This window comes from Arabidopsis lyrata, assembly GCF_000004255.2.
Source record: "Arabidopsis lyrata subsp. lyrata unplaced genomic scaffold ARALYscaffold_7, whole genome shotgun sequence".
Lineage (NCBI taxonomy): Eukaryota > Viridiplantae > Streptophyta > Magnoliopsida > Brassicales > Brassicaceae > Arabidopsis > Arabidopsis lyrata.
Genome location: NW_003302549.1, coordinates 1,901,805 through 1,916,977, shown reverse-complemented (window position 1 = coordinate 1,916,977; position 15,173 = coordinate 1,901,805). Strand labels below are relative to the sequence as shown.

The window sequence follows — 15,173 nt, the reverse complement described above, 5'->3', positions numbered from 1 at the left end:
GATGGGGATTTGGATTTGGATGGGGAGGTGATGGACCCGGTGGATACGGTTGTTGGTAGTCCCGGTTGTACTAAAAAGTCAACGGAAAGTCATAATTAAATCAGAGCAGTGATATGTCTTAAAGCCGATGCTTTTTCACCACACAAACACACAATAATTCCTTCGTTTTTTCCTTTTCAATGGCCTAAGACCACAATATATGATTTCTTTCTGTTTTGTAATATCTTGGGAGATTCTGCTTCGAATGAAAAACTAGATAATAAATATATTAATGCCGATTTTGTTTGATCTCGCTGATCTTATTTCCAAATTTGGCGAGTTATTTACAATGATTTTCCCAATTCTTTCACTTCCCCCACCAAAAGATTTGGTGAAGACCCAGTAGGTGTGTTTTAATCAAATTTAACGGAAAGTTAAATATACGACAAATAAATATCATCAGAAGAAGAAAAATAATAATTTATCTCACTACTAATTTCATTTAAGGATTTGCATTAGTATCCTTGAACTCTTCTAGATAATTTTATGATCAAATAACTATATATATTAGTATGGAGAAATTCTAGATAATTGTAACATAGTATAAAGTTCTAGATATTAGGATTAAAACTAATAAGATAATTGTTTACATAAGTATTAAAAAAATAAGTTGTTTTCTTAAAATGGATTTATGTGACATGTTTTTTGTTGTGTCCGTTAAATAAGGATCGACAAAAATATTTAATGATATCATTGCTACACAGTACACATAATCAGGAAACAATATTTAATGCACCTTACACGTTCTATTCCAAAAGTGCTATTTTCTTAAGTTATGACTAACCTATGATTTCAAAACATTTTTCTCTTCAGATTTTGTATTATTTAAACCAGTCAAAAATATTATATAATACATTCTTAAGAAATTAAACGTTTGAAAAAATCGGCGTTAAAAATGAAAAAAAAAAGTTGTTAACAGAATTAACAAAAACTCATACTATTGTTTTGAAATTTGCCTTTAACTGGCCTTTTCAAAATAACATCGCTTTCCCTTCAGTTAAAGCTGTTTTGAAAAGGAAACCCTTTTAATAAGGCCTAAATGAAAAAGAGTGTGAGAGGCTCGTCGTAACGTTAATTATGTTGGTGTTGTGGTCACGAAAATTTGGGTTATGGTTGGACTGTATTTGACAAGAACTTTTAATGATTATGATTTAATGATTATGATTTCTAATCATATTCTATAAAAATAAAATTGTCTCTAATTATAGCTTAAGTTCATAAATCTGAAAGCAGTCTACGGATCCCTCTCTGATTCTCTGCTTACAAGATTAACACCATGCATAAGAAATTGTTAAAATGTTAAGATAGAAAAACAAAACGGGTTAAACCCGACCCGGATCCGCCGTTTTCATGAGTCGCAGCTCCAACACTTTCCGGTGAGAGTTCGAGTGAATCTCGGTGGTGAATGTTGGGCTACAAGCGGGTCTATATTCGGGTAAAAGCCGACCCGACTTAAACCGGACCCCACAAGCATTACATAATGTTTTCGCACCTAATGGACCCATTCTCCATTGAGGCGTCTCCTGGACTCCACAATGGCTGCAGCACCGCCTCGGCTGTTGCTGCTGGACTTCGCCACCGCAAGATGCCTCCGCCTTCTGTCTCCATCTCTTCTTCTCTTTGGCAGCGGCGGTGGATAGCAGCCGAGATGGAGACTCCAGAGACCAGATACGGCCGTTGATGCGGCGGCGTTTGCTTCTAGGTTTAACCGGAACGCACTGTCTCTGAACCTCCACTGACGCGACTGGAGTCACCGGAAAATCACTGGAAAGATGAGATTCTGAGAAAGAATCCTCCACGAAGTTGGATAACCACTCTAGGTCCTCCAAATCACCAACCTTCACAAACAAAACAATAAATGAGATAAAAACAGAACAAAAACAGAGCAAAACAGAGTAAAACAGGGTAGGTTGAAACAGAGTGCGCAAGTGGGCTCACTGGAACGTCGCCGTGAAAAGATAAGAGTTCCTCCAGTGGTGAAAGACGGGTACTGTGGTCGGAAAAGCTCTTAGCTTTCTCACGTTCTTGTTCGCCTTCTTCTCTTTGAGATGAAGACGACTCTTCACGTACGAAAGCAGTGTCGGCGTTAGAGAGGTCGAGAAGATCGTCGACGGAAAAATCACCGAGAAATGCTTCTAGTTCTACACACTCCATTTTTGTCTTTGAACGTACGTATGAAAGCACTACAATTATTTTAAATATAGGAGGAGCGAATCCATATTTCAAAAAGTTTGTTCGTATTCCAATATTTTTTACACAAATTTCTTTCTGTGTTTTTCAAAATTTTAAATTCATTACGTGTCTATCGAGAGAAAGAGAGAGCCAAGAGAGTGGAGGAGAGTGGAGGAGAGTGGACAGAGAACTGATTGGGTTTGTAAGCAAGAGTGGGTTTTAGGTTTTTGTGAATTTGTGTTCACGAATTGCCATGTCAGCATTTCACATTACAAATTGAGAAAACTAGAAAGTATACGTTTCCTTCATAAATAAATGTTATTAAACTGTAGATTTTTTTATAGAGATAATGGGTCTCATTAACAAGTTTTGGATGTAGAAAACCTTATTTTTTAAAGCATATAATTTTCAACTTTCCGAAATTTTAAATTCTACGGCAAAAATACTACATCACTAAAATCTAAAGCTACAGCTACAACCAAAAAGGCCCAATAACAGCTATGTAGTCAATTCAATTTATTAGAGTCCTTAATCCCAAATTTTAAGTTTGTAATATTAAATGACTATCACTTATGACTTAACCACTTGCCCATAGCTTGCAAGTCCTTTTTTTTTTCAATGGTGTTTGCAAGTTTTTTTAAGTACTTTTACTATCAAATATGTAAGTCATTCATAACTAGTTTTGTCAATTGTGGTACGTAATCTTTGAAACCATAACATATACGCATCAATCCGTGATAAACATAACTTTCATTTTTTTTTTTTAAACTTGAATATAAAGTTGGAGGTTTTAAGCTGTCAAAAAAGTAAAAATTATTTTGAAGGTATAAAGTTGGAAGTTTTTTTTTTTAATGCAAGAAAAAATGAAAATAATGGAAATTAATTAAAAGGTTAAAAATATAGTGGTATTCTTACGATCTAATGGCTCACCTCACCCTAATTAATCATGACCGTTGGAAGTGTTACTAGGCCAAAAATATCGTCGGCAATACAACTTTCCGTCTTTCCCTATATATAAAGCTATTTTTCTTGTAAAGGAGATTTTTTTGTTAACGTAAAAAGAAACTAGCAGCACAAAAAAGAATTCAGTTGTATCAGTATTTTGATGGTCTTACGGAAAATTACAAAAAAAAAAAAACTAATAATTCGTACGTCGAGAGTAATGATTGGAAAATATGGACTATAAAGTCAGGCTTAGCGGGCCCACTCGACCGTCGGTGGAAGGCCCAATGTGAAAAATGAAATTGGGACCAAAACAAACAAAAACGTTATTATTTCAGGGCCTATTATTTAATTCTTCTTTAATTTCAAGAATGGAAATAGTGACCATGACATGATGAGCGCGTGAAAACATTGCTCATGGTTAAATCTCTCTCTTTTTTTTTTTTCTTACTTTTTTAGACAATTATTTCCATTAGAAAACATTGCTCATGATACATTTCACGAAAAACATCATAAAACCAATAAAAAGTAAAGAAAATCTCTTATAATGAGAGACACACTCGGAATGTAAGATGAATGTGTATAAATCATCTAGAGAAGCATAACAATCTCATATGTATACAGTATAGCTTGAACTTGATTGTGAATACTAAAGCACTCATATATTAGCAAAAAAAAAATTCTCACAAAATATACCATAACCTTAATTAGTGAGAAAAAATAACAAAGAGAATAACAAAAATTGAACCATTTTATTCGAAAGTACAAACGCATACAATTTTGCTACTAAAGTTTACCAGCAGCATAAACATATATACAAATTACACATATACCTAAATACTAGTAAATTACACAAACTTGCGTTTTGATTATAAAATACCTTTACAACATTTCAAACAATTGGGTGTTTGGTCTAGTGGTATGATTCTCGCTTCGGGTGCGAGAGGTCCCGAGTTCGATTCTCGGAACACCCCTGTTGAACTCTCTTACTGCTCTATCGATTCTTTTTACATGCTAAACTGGTAAAGTCACTGTTATATTTACATGCCCAATGGGCCGCATGGGCTTAATGCAATTTAGTCAAAAGTAGAGTGTTCTTGACTGCGATGTATGTTGGCAGAGAAGTAACCGCGTACAAAATAGACAATAATATGCTATATGAAATAATGATCGATATATATATTTTTTTTTTTTGTGTTCACAATGATCTCGTAAACTTTGGTTTGGTCAAGTCCTGAACCCTCGGATGGAAAAAAAAAATACAGTTGAAAGTTTGAAACCAATATATCATTTTCTCCATAAATATCAATATCTTGGATTTTGTTATTCCATATCAGGTTTTAGTTATTTGGACTATTTTCCCAACTATTTCCTACAGAAAGATAATTACAGATCTACTATTGGTCCCGAAATACGGTTCACTAAGACAACCTGTAAGGCTGTAATATAATTCAAAGTAGTAGTACTATTCACGTTTCAATCCACAAACTTTTATTGAACTTCCCAACCATATCTGTAATTTAAATTCACTCCACATTACATCATCTATACTCTAGTTTATGGAAAAATCATTGCCAGCTACACGAACTATACGCCAACACATCACCACACATGCAGACTATTTTAATGTTTCGCTAACTACACGAACTATTGGTATTACATACGGACATCCCTGAACTATCATCGGTTATGTGTGCAACACCATAACCATCATTTCCAAATAATATAAATGTCTTGTTAACTACACAAAGTATTTCCTTTTTTTGTCAACTACACGAAGTATTTTCATCAAAATTTTTTTAAAACTAATAAGTTAAATAAAACTATATAATATATCAATGTAAATTATAATGCACACATATATCAATGTAAATTATAATTTAATTAAGTGACACTTTTAAAAATTTAGTTAAATTAATTTCATATAAAATATATGTGTGCATTAAAAAATAGTTAATTAATTTAACTTAAAATTATAAGGGATACTGCATATGTAGAATTTAAACTTTAAAAGTTATAATGCATATATATAATTAACAATAGTGTATTATTTACTTTTAGTTATTTTTTCATTTTGTAATTTAGTTTTTAAAAAATGATGGAAATATTTCGTGTAGTTAACAATACATTTTTATTATCTGGAAATGATGGTTATGGTATATAATTTACATTGATATATTATTTAGTTTTATTTAACTTATAGTGATGTATAATTTAACTAAGTGACTATTTTAAAATTTTAACAATTTAATATAATAAATATTAAATTAGTTAAATTAATTTAACTTAAAAGTATAATGCATTAAAAGTTATAATATATATATATATAATTTATAATAGTGTAATATTTACTTTTTAGTTATTTTTTTATTTTTTAATTACTTTTTAAAAAAAAATTGATGGAAAATACTTCGTGTAGTTGACAAAAAAAAAAATACTTCGTGTAGTTAACAAGACATTTATATTATCTGAAAATGATGGTTATGGTGTTGCACACATAACCGATGATAGTTCGGAGATGTCCGTATGTAATACCAATAGTTCGTGGAGTTAGCGAAACATTAAAATAGTCTGCATGTGTGGTGATGTGTTGGCGTATGGTTCGACATAAAAGCATATTAGAAAAAAAAATATATATATAGATGTGAATTTGATAGTTGACAAAAAATATATATTTACTGTACATAAGAATTTGATATTTGGTACCGCGAAGCATTTAATGCCCGGTGCCAGTAGCCAGACGTTCCGGACTATGTTAGGTGAGACAATGAATAGAGACACATCAATAAATGTCACCGATTCGTATAACGTCACATAATATAAAGTATTTCTTGAAAATATCTAACATGTGAACTAATGAAAATCTATCAATTGCAACATTGAATTCAACGATATGGACTCCCATCTTCTTGATAACGATCTTCAAAAGTAAGACAGCAAACACATTTAATATTTTTACCTTATCATTCCCCAACTAGTTTCATTTTCCACTTTTAACCATCACCCTATAAGTGGTTATAAATTATAACTTGAAATAGAAACACTCTAGCTCTAAAAGAGGCAACCAAGTGAAACAAGATAGCGCTTTTTATAAGCAAACTCTGCTTCTGAACAGAGTTAGTCAGAGAGAGGAGCCATGGAAGGTATGAAGGAGACTGTGGAGGAGAGCTTGAGAGAGATGAGAGAGACGTTTGCAAGTGGGAGGACGAGGAGTCTGAAGTGGAGGAAGGCACAGATCGGAGCTATATATGAGATGGTTAAAGACAACGAAGACAAGATCTGTAGTGCTCTGTTTCAAGATTTGGGTAAACACAGTACTGAAGCTTTTAGAGATGAGCTTGGTGTTGTCTTGCGATCAGCTACTGTTGCAATCAACTCTCTTGATAAATGGGCCGTCCCCAAACATGTAAGAACCAACACTAAGCATATACAATTATGGAATTAGTCTGAATATCGGGTTAGGTTTAGGAGATTCGATTATCAAGAAATTTGCAAGATTAAAATCATTTTATTTGGTTGGATAATTGTTTTTTTTTTTTTGGTTGTGAAAAAACAGAGCAACCTTCCTCTGTTGTTCTACCCAGCAAAAGGGAAAGTGATATCGGAACCGTATGGGACGGTTCTTGTTCTGTCTAGCTGGAATTTTCCTATCTGTAAGATTCGGATCTTGAATTAGTTTATTTTTTAAAAGAAAAAGAGTTACAATTTTGAGATTTTTAAAATTGTTTTTTATCAGCTTTGTCTCTGGATCCATTGATCGGGGCAATAGCAGCAGGGAATACCGTGCTTCTCAAGTCATCTGAACTAAGCCCTAACGCATCTGCCTTCCTTGCGAAGACAATCCCAGCTTATCTCGATACTAAAGCCATCAAAGTTATCGAAGGAGGACCTGATGTTGCCACTATCCTCTTGCAGCATCAGTGGGACAAGATCTTCTTCACCGGTATCAATCTATTCACCCCTCTACACTCGATGACTTGCTTGTAGCGGAATTTGTGTGATGATGTTGATGTTGTTTGCTTGTAGGGAGTCCCAAGATTGGAAGGATCATAATGGCTGCAGCAGCACAGCATCTGACTCCTGTGACATTGGAGCTTGGTGGAAAATGTCCCACTATTGTTGATCATCACACCATTTCAAAGAACATCAAGGTCTGCGGTTTGCTCTGTTTTTCTTACCTCGCGATTGATTGCAACAGAAACTTCTGATCACAAAAGTCCTAATATTTGAGTTATTGGTGATGATATAGTCGGTTGTGAAGAGGATTGCTGGAGGAAAATGGGGATCTTGCAGTGGACAAGCTTGTATCTCTGTAGATTACGTTCTTATCGAAAAGAGTTACGCGTCTTCTCTGGTAAGTGAACGCACACAATGCAAACGCAATTGCAAACTCTGTTTCTGTAGGATTTCTAAAAGCTTGGTGGTTTTCTGTAGATTGATATGTTGAAGCCTACGATAAAGTCTTTCTTTGGGGAAAATCCAAAAGAATCTGGATGTCTCTCAAGGATTGCAACAAAGCAACACGTTCAGAGACTGTCTCGTCTTCTTAATGATCCTCGTGTCCAAGCATCCATCGTCTATGGTGGTTCCATAGACGAAGAGAAGCTGTACGCTTTAACTTAATCATGTTTCTTGGATCACACGAAATCAGTTCTACAAGTCATTTAACCTAATTTTTTATAAACAGGTATGTTGAGCCAACGATCCTGTTGGATCCTCCTCTTGATTCTGAGATCATGAATGAAGAGATCTTTGGTCCAATTCTCCCGATTATCACTGTAAGCATATTCAATGTACACAGTATATACATTAGTAAAAAATCAACTAATCGTTGTTGATTTTGTATATTTCCTCCGATGTATTGAAGGTACGTGACATCCAAGAAAGCATAGGGATCATTAAAACAAAACCGAAGCCACTTGCCATTTATGCATTCACAAATGACGAGAACCTTAAAACTAGAATCTTGTCAGAAACATCCTCAGGAAGTGTTACCTTCAATGACGTCATGATCCAGGTATATATAATATATGCCATATTCGTATATTAGCTCAAAGTCCCTAGTTAGAAAACCGAAATTGGCTATGAATTATTTTTATCAAAGAAAGAATAAAACTTCAGATCTTGATAAAGACTCATTGTGTGGTTGAAGTGTTTTATCCATTTCGATTTTGTGTTTAAACTTCGGACTATATCCAGTGAAACACTCAAAATATAATTGTTCTCATATGGTTAAGTTTTAAATGAATATGCAGTATATGTGTGATGCGTTGCCCTTTGGAGGAGTGGGAGAAAGTGGAATAGGGAGGTATCACGGGAAATACTCATTCGATTGTTTCAGTCACGAGAAAGCAATTATGGAAGGAAGCTTAGGAATGGATCTTGATGCTCGATACCCTCCATGGAACAACTTCAAGCTCACCTTCATTAGACTTGCATTTCGTGAAGCGTACTTCAAGCTTATCCTCCTTATGCTTGGTCTCAAAAGATAAAACTGGGAGAGTGAGAGAGTGAGAGAGAGACACATACATACGCACAGACGATATAAGTGATTGAATTATATATCACACTTATGTTTGCTTTTCATAGCTTCCTTCACCTAATAAGTCACATTCCAGATGTCTTACATTTCATTCAAGCTTGAGATATTCTACATATAAAAGTAATTTTGATATCTATTACCACGGAATATGTTATTAATAATTGCGGTATATTTTATTCATAAAAAAATTTACGATTATTCATAAAAAAATTTGATTGCGAAACAAACAGATTATCAGAAAATTCCCAAAATATAGTGTTTGGTGAATTAGATATCACGTGAAATGATAGATGAACCAATGGACTATACAATGAATGAATGGGATACCGCACAATTCATATTCATCTATAACAATATTGTTCTTATAAAAGGACTACCCACCGTATACTTATTTATATACGCACGCATACACATTGGATCATAAAGGTGTACGTATGCGTGTCTTGTCCAAAGAAAAAAAGAAAAGAAAAGCTGATTGGAAGTATGGGCACACACCACAATAATAGGTTACTGCATCACTGAGCCAGTTTCTTTCATCCCCACCCTAACTAAAGCTCTATCAAAAACCCTAGCTAGCTTCTCTTTTTTTTTTTTTTTGTACCTATATCTATTTATTTAGTTTTTTTTTGGGTACGTTGTCCTTACTTTGCCCCTCTTTATCTCCAATCTAAGCAACATTCTTCATTATTAGTTTCACCTTTACATCTCTCCCTCTCTCTGTCTTTGGATGTCTCTGTTTGTGTTTTATGTATCTTCTTGAACTCAATTCCAACCAGAAACCACATTTCTTATAGTTGTTTCCTTCACCCTTGGAGAGTTGAAAAACCAAGGAGGATGGTTGACTTGCAATTCAAGGCACGTTCCCGAGGCTAAACTACGTGAACTTCAGGTGATCTAATCGTTTCTTGTTTCCCCTTCTTAAATTTTTTGGTTTACATGAGTGAACGTGTCATATATGGATAATATATATTTTTTTTTTGGTAAAACATATATGGATAATATTACATAGTAGTGTCTAATTTCCCGGAAATTAGGATTGAGTAAGCTAAGTACACATTGCTATGGTTGCCAAATTCCGGGTAACAAACATGTCCGCAAACAGATTAGCAAGAAAAGATTACATATTTTATGAGTGAGTCATTTATATGTTGATATAATAATTCAATTGATATTAACGCGCATACTGCGACCGATGTTAGGCTCTAGGAAATCTGATTACTATACACTTAGTTTTTTTTTATAGAAATTTATCAAAATAACGGATCCATCAAATCTTTGGTATTAATTGTACTCATAGATTAATGGCGTTAATTGGTGTGACAAAGAAGATTAATGTTTGATATTTTCCTACATATGCGATTCACCATAATATTTATTATGTGAGTAAAACTACCAATCTGATAAAAAAATTTCTAAGCATATATGTATTGTCCTTGAGCACCACTTTATTTTACACTTGAGATATAAGTCTTACTGGATTACATAAAACAAAAAAATTATTGGATTAGAAAACCATGTTTCTATAGATGGTCTTGCGGGGGAAAACTTAATCCACGAATTGCTTATATATATTAATATCATTCGTCATTTATTCTTCATCAAACACCATTCATCGTGAATTAGAACACTACGAGTGTAGAATTGGCAATACTATAATTGTAACTTATATTTTAAAAAAACTTTACCCTCATTTGCTTTCCTGTCGTTGTCACTATTTAACTCCCTCTAATTAATTTACCTTCAAATCTATATAGATTAACTTTACAATAACAATATAAAATAGTTGATACTATATGAAGATATAGTTCTGAGTATCTAAATCATGTAGGCTTCACTAGACCTTATGAAAATATTATAGTTTATCCAATATTATTATAACACAAGAATTCCTCGAGTTTATCCAATGGGAGAAGCAACCGGCAACATCGGCATAAACATGGGTAAAAAACGTATCGAGAACCAAAAAAAACTTGCTTGCTTATATATAAACCCACAAATACTAAAATTTATAATAAAGAGATTCATTATCCGTACAATTTAAATATTCAATTAACACACATTATACATAACAACAAACAGACGTACAAATGTTTATCCAATTTGCAAAATCGTCTAAGTATTACATATGAAAACAAAAGACACATTACATATATAAAATCACTCACTATAAAACAAAAAACAAAACAAATAAACTCGAGTTCTTGATTTAATCAAGATCTTGGTGGGTTTTGATAGAATTGCGTACCTGGTGGCATGAACACACTAGTCGTCATGTTACTTGAATAGTAACCACCAGAATTAGGATCTACAAACATGGCCGATGACACTCCTCCGCTACCGTCAGTCACAACGGGAGGATTAAACGGATTTCCTCCTCCTCCGCCTCCTGCGGATGAGCTTTGATGATCGCTTCCGCCACTACCGCCACTCATGTAGCTGCTTTCAGGGCCTTGGTCATACAGAATTCCTTTGAAGAGATGACCTCCAATATTGACCGTCGTTTGATAAGCATATTGACCATCTCCTCCATCATCTACGCCACTCATTTTAACACACCGAAAAAGCGCATCTGAGCTCACTTCCCCCGGAAAACTTACCTCCCCCATTTCTAACCCTAAAATCATATGTACACAAATACACATTAAGTTTAAACACTTCACAACAAAAAATCAACGTACACAAACACAAGATTATAATTGCCTTTTGTATTTCATGTTATATTATATGTGTTTTGTTCAAAACAGAACACAACATCTTAATGTTTTAAAAATATTTCCCAACACAAACGGAAATTGCAGTTCAGAATGAAGTTTGATTAAAAACAAATATAAAATGTTTTTTTTTTTTTTTTTTTGAAAAAGGCTTTAACAAATATACAATGTTGTATTGTTTAGAGGTAAACAAAAATTGTGTAAGTAGTGAGGAAAATTAAACTCACAAATATTTATGTGTTAAACAATCCGTGTTTCTTCTAACAAAAGCATATGGTTTGAATCTGAAGTTGTGCGAATCTCAAATTGTTTATTAAGACAAATAAAAAAAAACAAAACCTGCTGAGTCGGATGGTAAGCGAGAAGAGGAGGATGTTCCTGGAAGAGTAGTATCCCTGTGGCGTTTAGGGATACTCGAACCGCCGCCTCCACCGCCACCACTACCGCTTCCGCCACCACCTCCAGATGTGGACATATGAAGCTGCTGTTGTCTCTCGCGGCGTCTCGCAACGGGGATCCACGTGCTCCTAACGTGAGTGGAACAATCGAATCCACGGCTCTTACAGCAAGTCCTGCAACGCATGTGAGTGCAGTCTTTCTTGGCTTGGTTCCCACAGTCCCGACAGCTTATGGTGATGGATCTTGATGAAGTGGCTAAATCAGAGACGTCGATCTGATGACCTGGATAAAGATCTAAGCTTTGTTGTTGTGGATGTGGATGATGATGCATGAGCATCTGCTCTGGTGGAATCTGCCATACTTGTTGGCTCGAGCTTGGGTTGATATTATTGGTGTTTGCGTTTGATCTATACCAAACCCAATTTGTCTTTTGTTGTTGTTGATTTTCTTCTTCTTCGTCTCCGTTGTTGTTGTTGTTGTTGTTGTTACCTCCTAATGAGAATATCCCAGACATTTTTTAAGACCTAACACTTCAAACCCTAATCTTGACCCAGCAATATCCATAATTCAGAAACCCTAATTACCATGAAATCCTTATCCTTTTTTCTCCTTCTTCTTCTCACTCAAATTCAGCCTTCTTATACTCCCTTGTGGATGTTTTTGCTCTTCGAATCTAAATTCGAATGTTCTCCAAGATCTCTCTCTCTCTCTCTCGGAACAAAGTGTGTGTTCTTGGTAGTGAGTAGTTGAAGTGAGAGAAAATAAGAAGAAGAAAAAGAAACAAAAGAGAAGAAAGAAAGAACAATTTAAGCTGTCTACTTAATTATGAATCTTTATTTTCTCTATAAATTTCTGCAACGCCGCCATGGGCGGTTTTTAGCTTTCTCTCTCCTCTGCTCTGCTCATCCCTAGAATTTAAGACTCTATCTCTCTCTCTCTCTCCCCACTACTCTGATTTGGTTTTTGCAGATTCTATGAAAACCAAAGTGAAAAGCTTTTCTTTCCCCTTCTCACTTCGGCTTTGTCTGAACAAAACGCTTCTAGTTCTGTCCGTATAAGAGTAAAAAAGGATTAAACAAAGACTCTCTCTCTCTCTCCTATCTCTTCTTTCTCTCTCTACCGACTCAGAGTTTCACACCCACGGGGAATGATCCACCGGTCCTAGCTTTCTTGTTCTCATCTCATGGACAAGAGTTTGCCACGTGGCGAATGTGCTTAAAGCTTGTGTTATCTTAAAACGAAAAAATTCAATTCTTTTCGTTGAAGTTAGCATACATAATTTTTCGTGGTTATAAAAAAGAAGAAGCTAGCTATATGTGTCCGTACGTATTAATGAACCGTATTAATGATAATTTGAAATCCCACGCGATTAGAATTTTTTTTTTTTTCCTTTGAGAATATCTCTATAGGTTTAAATATACTCCCTCCGTTTTCGAATAGTTGTCGTTTTAGAGAAAATTTTTTGTTTTTAATTAGTTGTCGTTTTCAGTTTTCGATGCAAAATTTATTACTTTTTTATTTTTTATATTTATTTTTATTATGCAACTTCATTTACTATTGGTTAAATTATGTTTAGGTAGATAATTAATGATATTTTTATATTGAAAAACTAATAACATTAATAGTTTCTTAATTTGTGTGCATATAGTTAAAACGACCACTATTCGAAAACGGAAAGAGTATGATTTTTTGTTTACCCTCAAAGAATAGTAATTGATCACCTAGATGCCTTAGGGTTATCTCTTCCATCGGATTTAACCCAACGTTTGCAATGAAAAGTGAAAACATCATTTATTTAAAAATAAAATTAGAAATTTAAAACATCACTTATAAAAAAATAGAGAGAATATTATTTTGTATTTTCGATGTAGATTTTAAACACAATTTATCTTTCTTTTACGTAAATGATCATTAGAATAATTGGACTAGCGAAAAAAAATATGCCGTTTGTGCTTACACAAGAGAATAACAAGTTTCTAATTCTTGCATTTCGTGTGTAAGGAAAACATTATAGGAGTTTCAAGTACGTGTACATCAAATTTATTAAAGCCATATTTCGATTTTTCTGATCAGAGGTAACTAATCTTGTGGTCAAATCAGGACAACTCTTTTTCTTCCTTAATAAAATATTCCATATATCAGATGTATAGCCCAATCATGGTAGAGTGGTATAATCAACAAAAGAATATGTAAATATACAAATTTATGAATGTTATGCTATTTGAGTAAACAATAGATTATTTTTAAAACAATTTAATTGGAAAACGTCACTAGTGTCTAAAGTGATGACTAAAATAAACTCACATACGTACTAAACAAAAAAATTATTACGTGTTTATTGGGAAAATTTTACATGCATAATAAACAATCTCTTCTAATTTACTGCCAAATTTTCCGGTAAATTATATATTTAAAGATTGGCAATAAAAACATTCAACTATTCGGCTAGTTACCCTTTATAAATCATAACAGAAATCCATGTGTATAAAATCATTAAGAATAGACTAATAGTCAACAGTGTATAAAATCATTCACCATGGAATATAGTTTATGAAAACAGAGAGATTCGGGGCAGTGAAAAAGAAGCTCTCTTTTTATTGATTGTTGCAAATGATCATATTTATATTCGTTATCGAGTGATTTGAATAATTAAAAAAATATTTACAAAAAAAAAAAAGAGAGGAAATACGAAAAAAGATAGAAAAAAGCATGTTACTCTTTGGACTCTATGTGGCTATCCAAGGGAACACTGCGCCACCTACGTGTACTTTTTTGTATTCCCATCTTTTTACTGTGAATTATATATAACTTTCTACGTAAAAGACGAATCAAAATAATGTAACAAAATTCGGTATTCGTAGTTCTACCGGGATTATGGTTTCTAATCGTACCAACTGTAACGAAGAAACTAATGTATCGTACTCTTGTCGTTAGGCGAGAAGAATTACGATTGGTATTATTTTTTTTATTTTTTTTTGGTTTAAGTATTATTTAATAAATCTGAAGTATTTCTATCCAATATTAGTTATTAGTTACATGATATTCGGTATCTGAAATAAATAATATTTGTTTGAAATGTTGTGGTAGACCAAAAACCTGTTGGATTAATCTGAATTTTCAAGATCCAGAAAAGAACAAAAAAAAAAAAAAATCAATCAAAGTCATTTCAAATCGGCCCATATAGAACCAGCGTTGTCACCTCCGAATCCAACCAGGAACATGAACGTACGTATATCGTTTTTGTTGTGGTATTTAGAAGAATTAATAGTGGACTCTCTAGAATTGGTATATGATCAAGAACACAAAAGTTTTAAGAATAATTCTCTTTTATTATATTATGTTTTAGAAAATCTCTCAAAACTAAAGCT

General features: G+C 33.6%; 3 protein-coding genes and 1 non-coding gene across 4 annotated transcripts; 2 read left to right on the top strand and 2 right to left on the bottom strand.

The window, feature by feature from the left end:
• Window positions 1-1,218: 1,218 nt before the first annotated feature.
• LOC9305111 (GATA transcription factor 7) lies at window positions 1,219-2,468 on the bottom strand. The gene is made up of 2 exons (XM_021019961.1): window positions 1,978-2,468; window positions 1,219-1,877 (listed from the first exon to the last, which is right to left on the bottom strand). The coding sequence occupies exons 1-2, from the start codon at window positions 2,191-2,193 to the stop codon at window positions 1,362-1,364; spliced, it is 732 nt and encodes a 243-aa protein (XP_020875620.1). The 5' UTR covers window positions 2,194-2,468; the 3' UTR covers window positions 1,219-1,361.
• Window positions 2,469-4,055: 1,587 nt separating this feature from the next.
• On the top strand, window positions 4,056-4,127 carry TRNAP-CGG. The gene has a single exon. It is a non-coding gene; the product is annotated as a tRNA-Pro (tRNA).
• A 1,882-nt stretch (window positions 4,128-6,009) lies between these two features.
• On the top strand, window positions 6,010-8,837 carry LOC9303098 (aldehyde dehydrogenase family 3 member F1). Its single transcript, XM_021018613.1, has 9 exons — window positions 6,010-6,559; window positions 6,710-6,806; window positions 6,890-7,096; window positions 7,180-7,304; window positions 7,403-7,507; window positions 7,588-7,760; window positions 7,841-7,931; window positions 8,021-8,170; window positions 8,409-8,837. Exons 1-9 carry the CDS (start codon window positions 6,290-6,292, stop codon window positions 8,643-8,645), a joined length of 1,455 nt encoding a protein of 484 aa, XP_020874272.1. The 5' UTR covers window positions 6,010-6,289; the 3' UTR covers window positions 8,646-8,837.
• A 1,843-nt stretch (window positions 8,838-10,680) lies between these two features.
• LOC9303097 (protein SHI RELATED SEQUENCE 2) lies at window positions 10,681-13,203 on the bottom strand. The gene is made up of 2 exons (XM_021018614.1): window positions 11,746-13,203; window positions 10,681-11,309 (listed from the first exon to the last, which is right to left on the bottom strand). Exons 1-2 carry the CDS (start codon window positions 12,317-12,319, stop codon window positions 10,906-10,908), a joined length of 978 nt encoding a protein of 325 aa, XP_020874273.1. The 5' UTR covers window positions 12,320-13,203; the 3' UTR covers window positions 10,681-10,905.
• Between the last annotated feature and the right edge of the window lie 1,970 nt (window positions 13,204-15,173).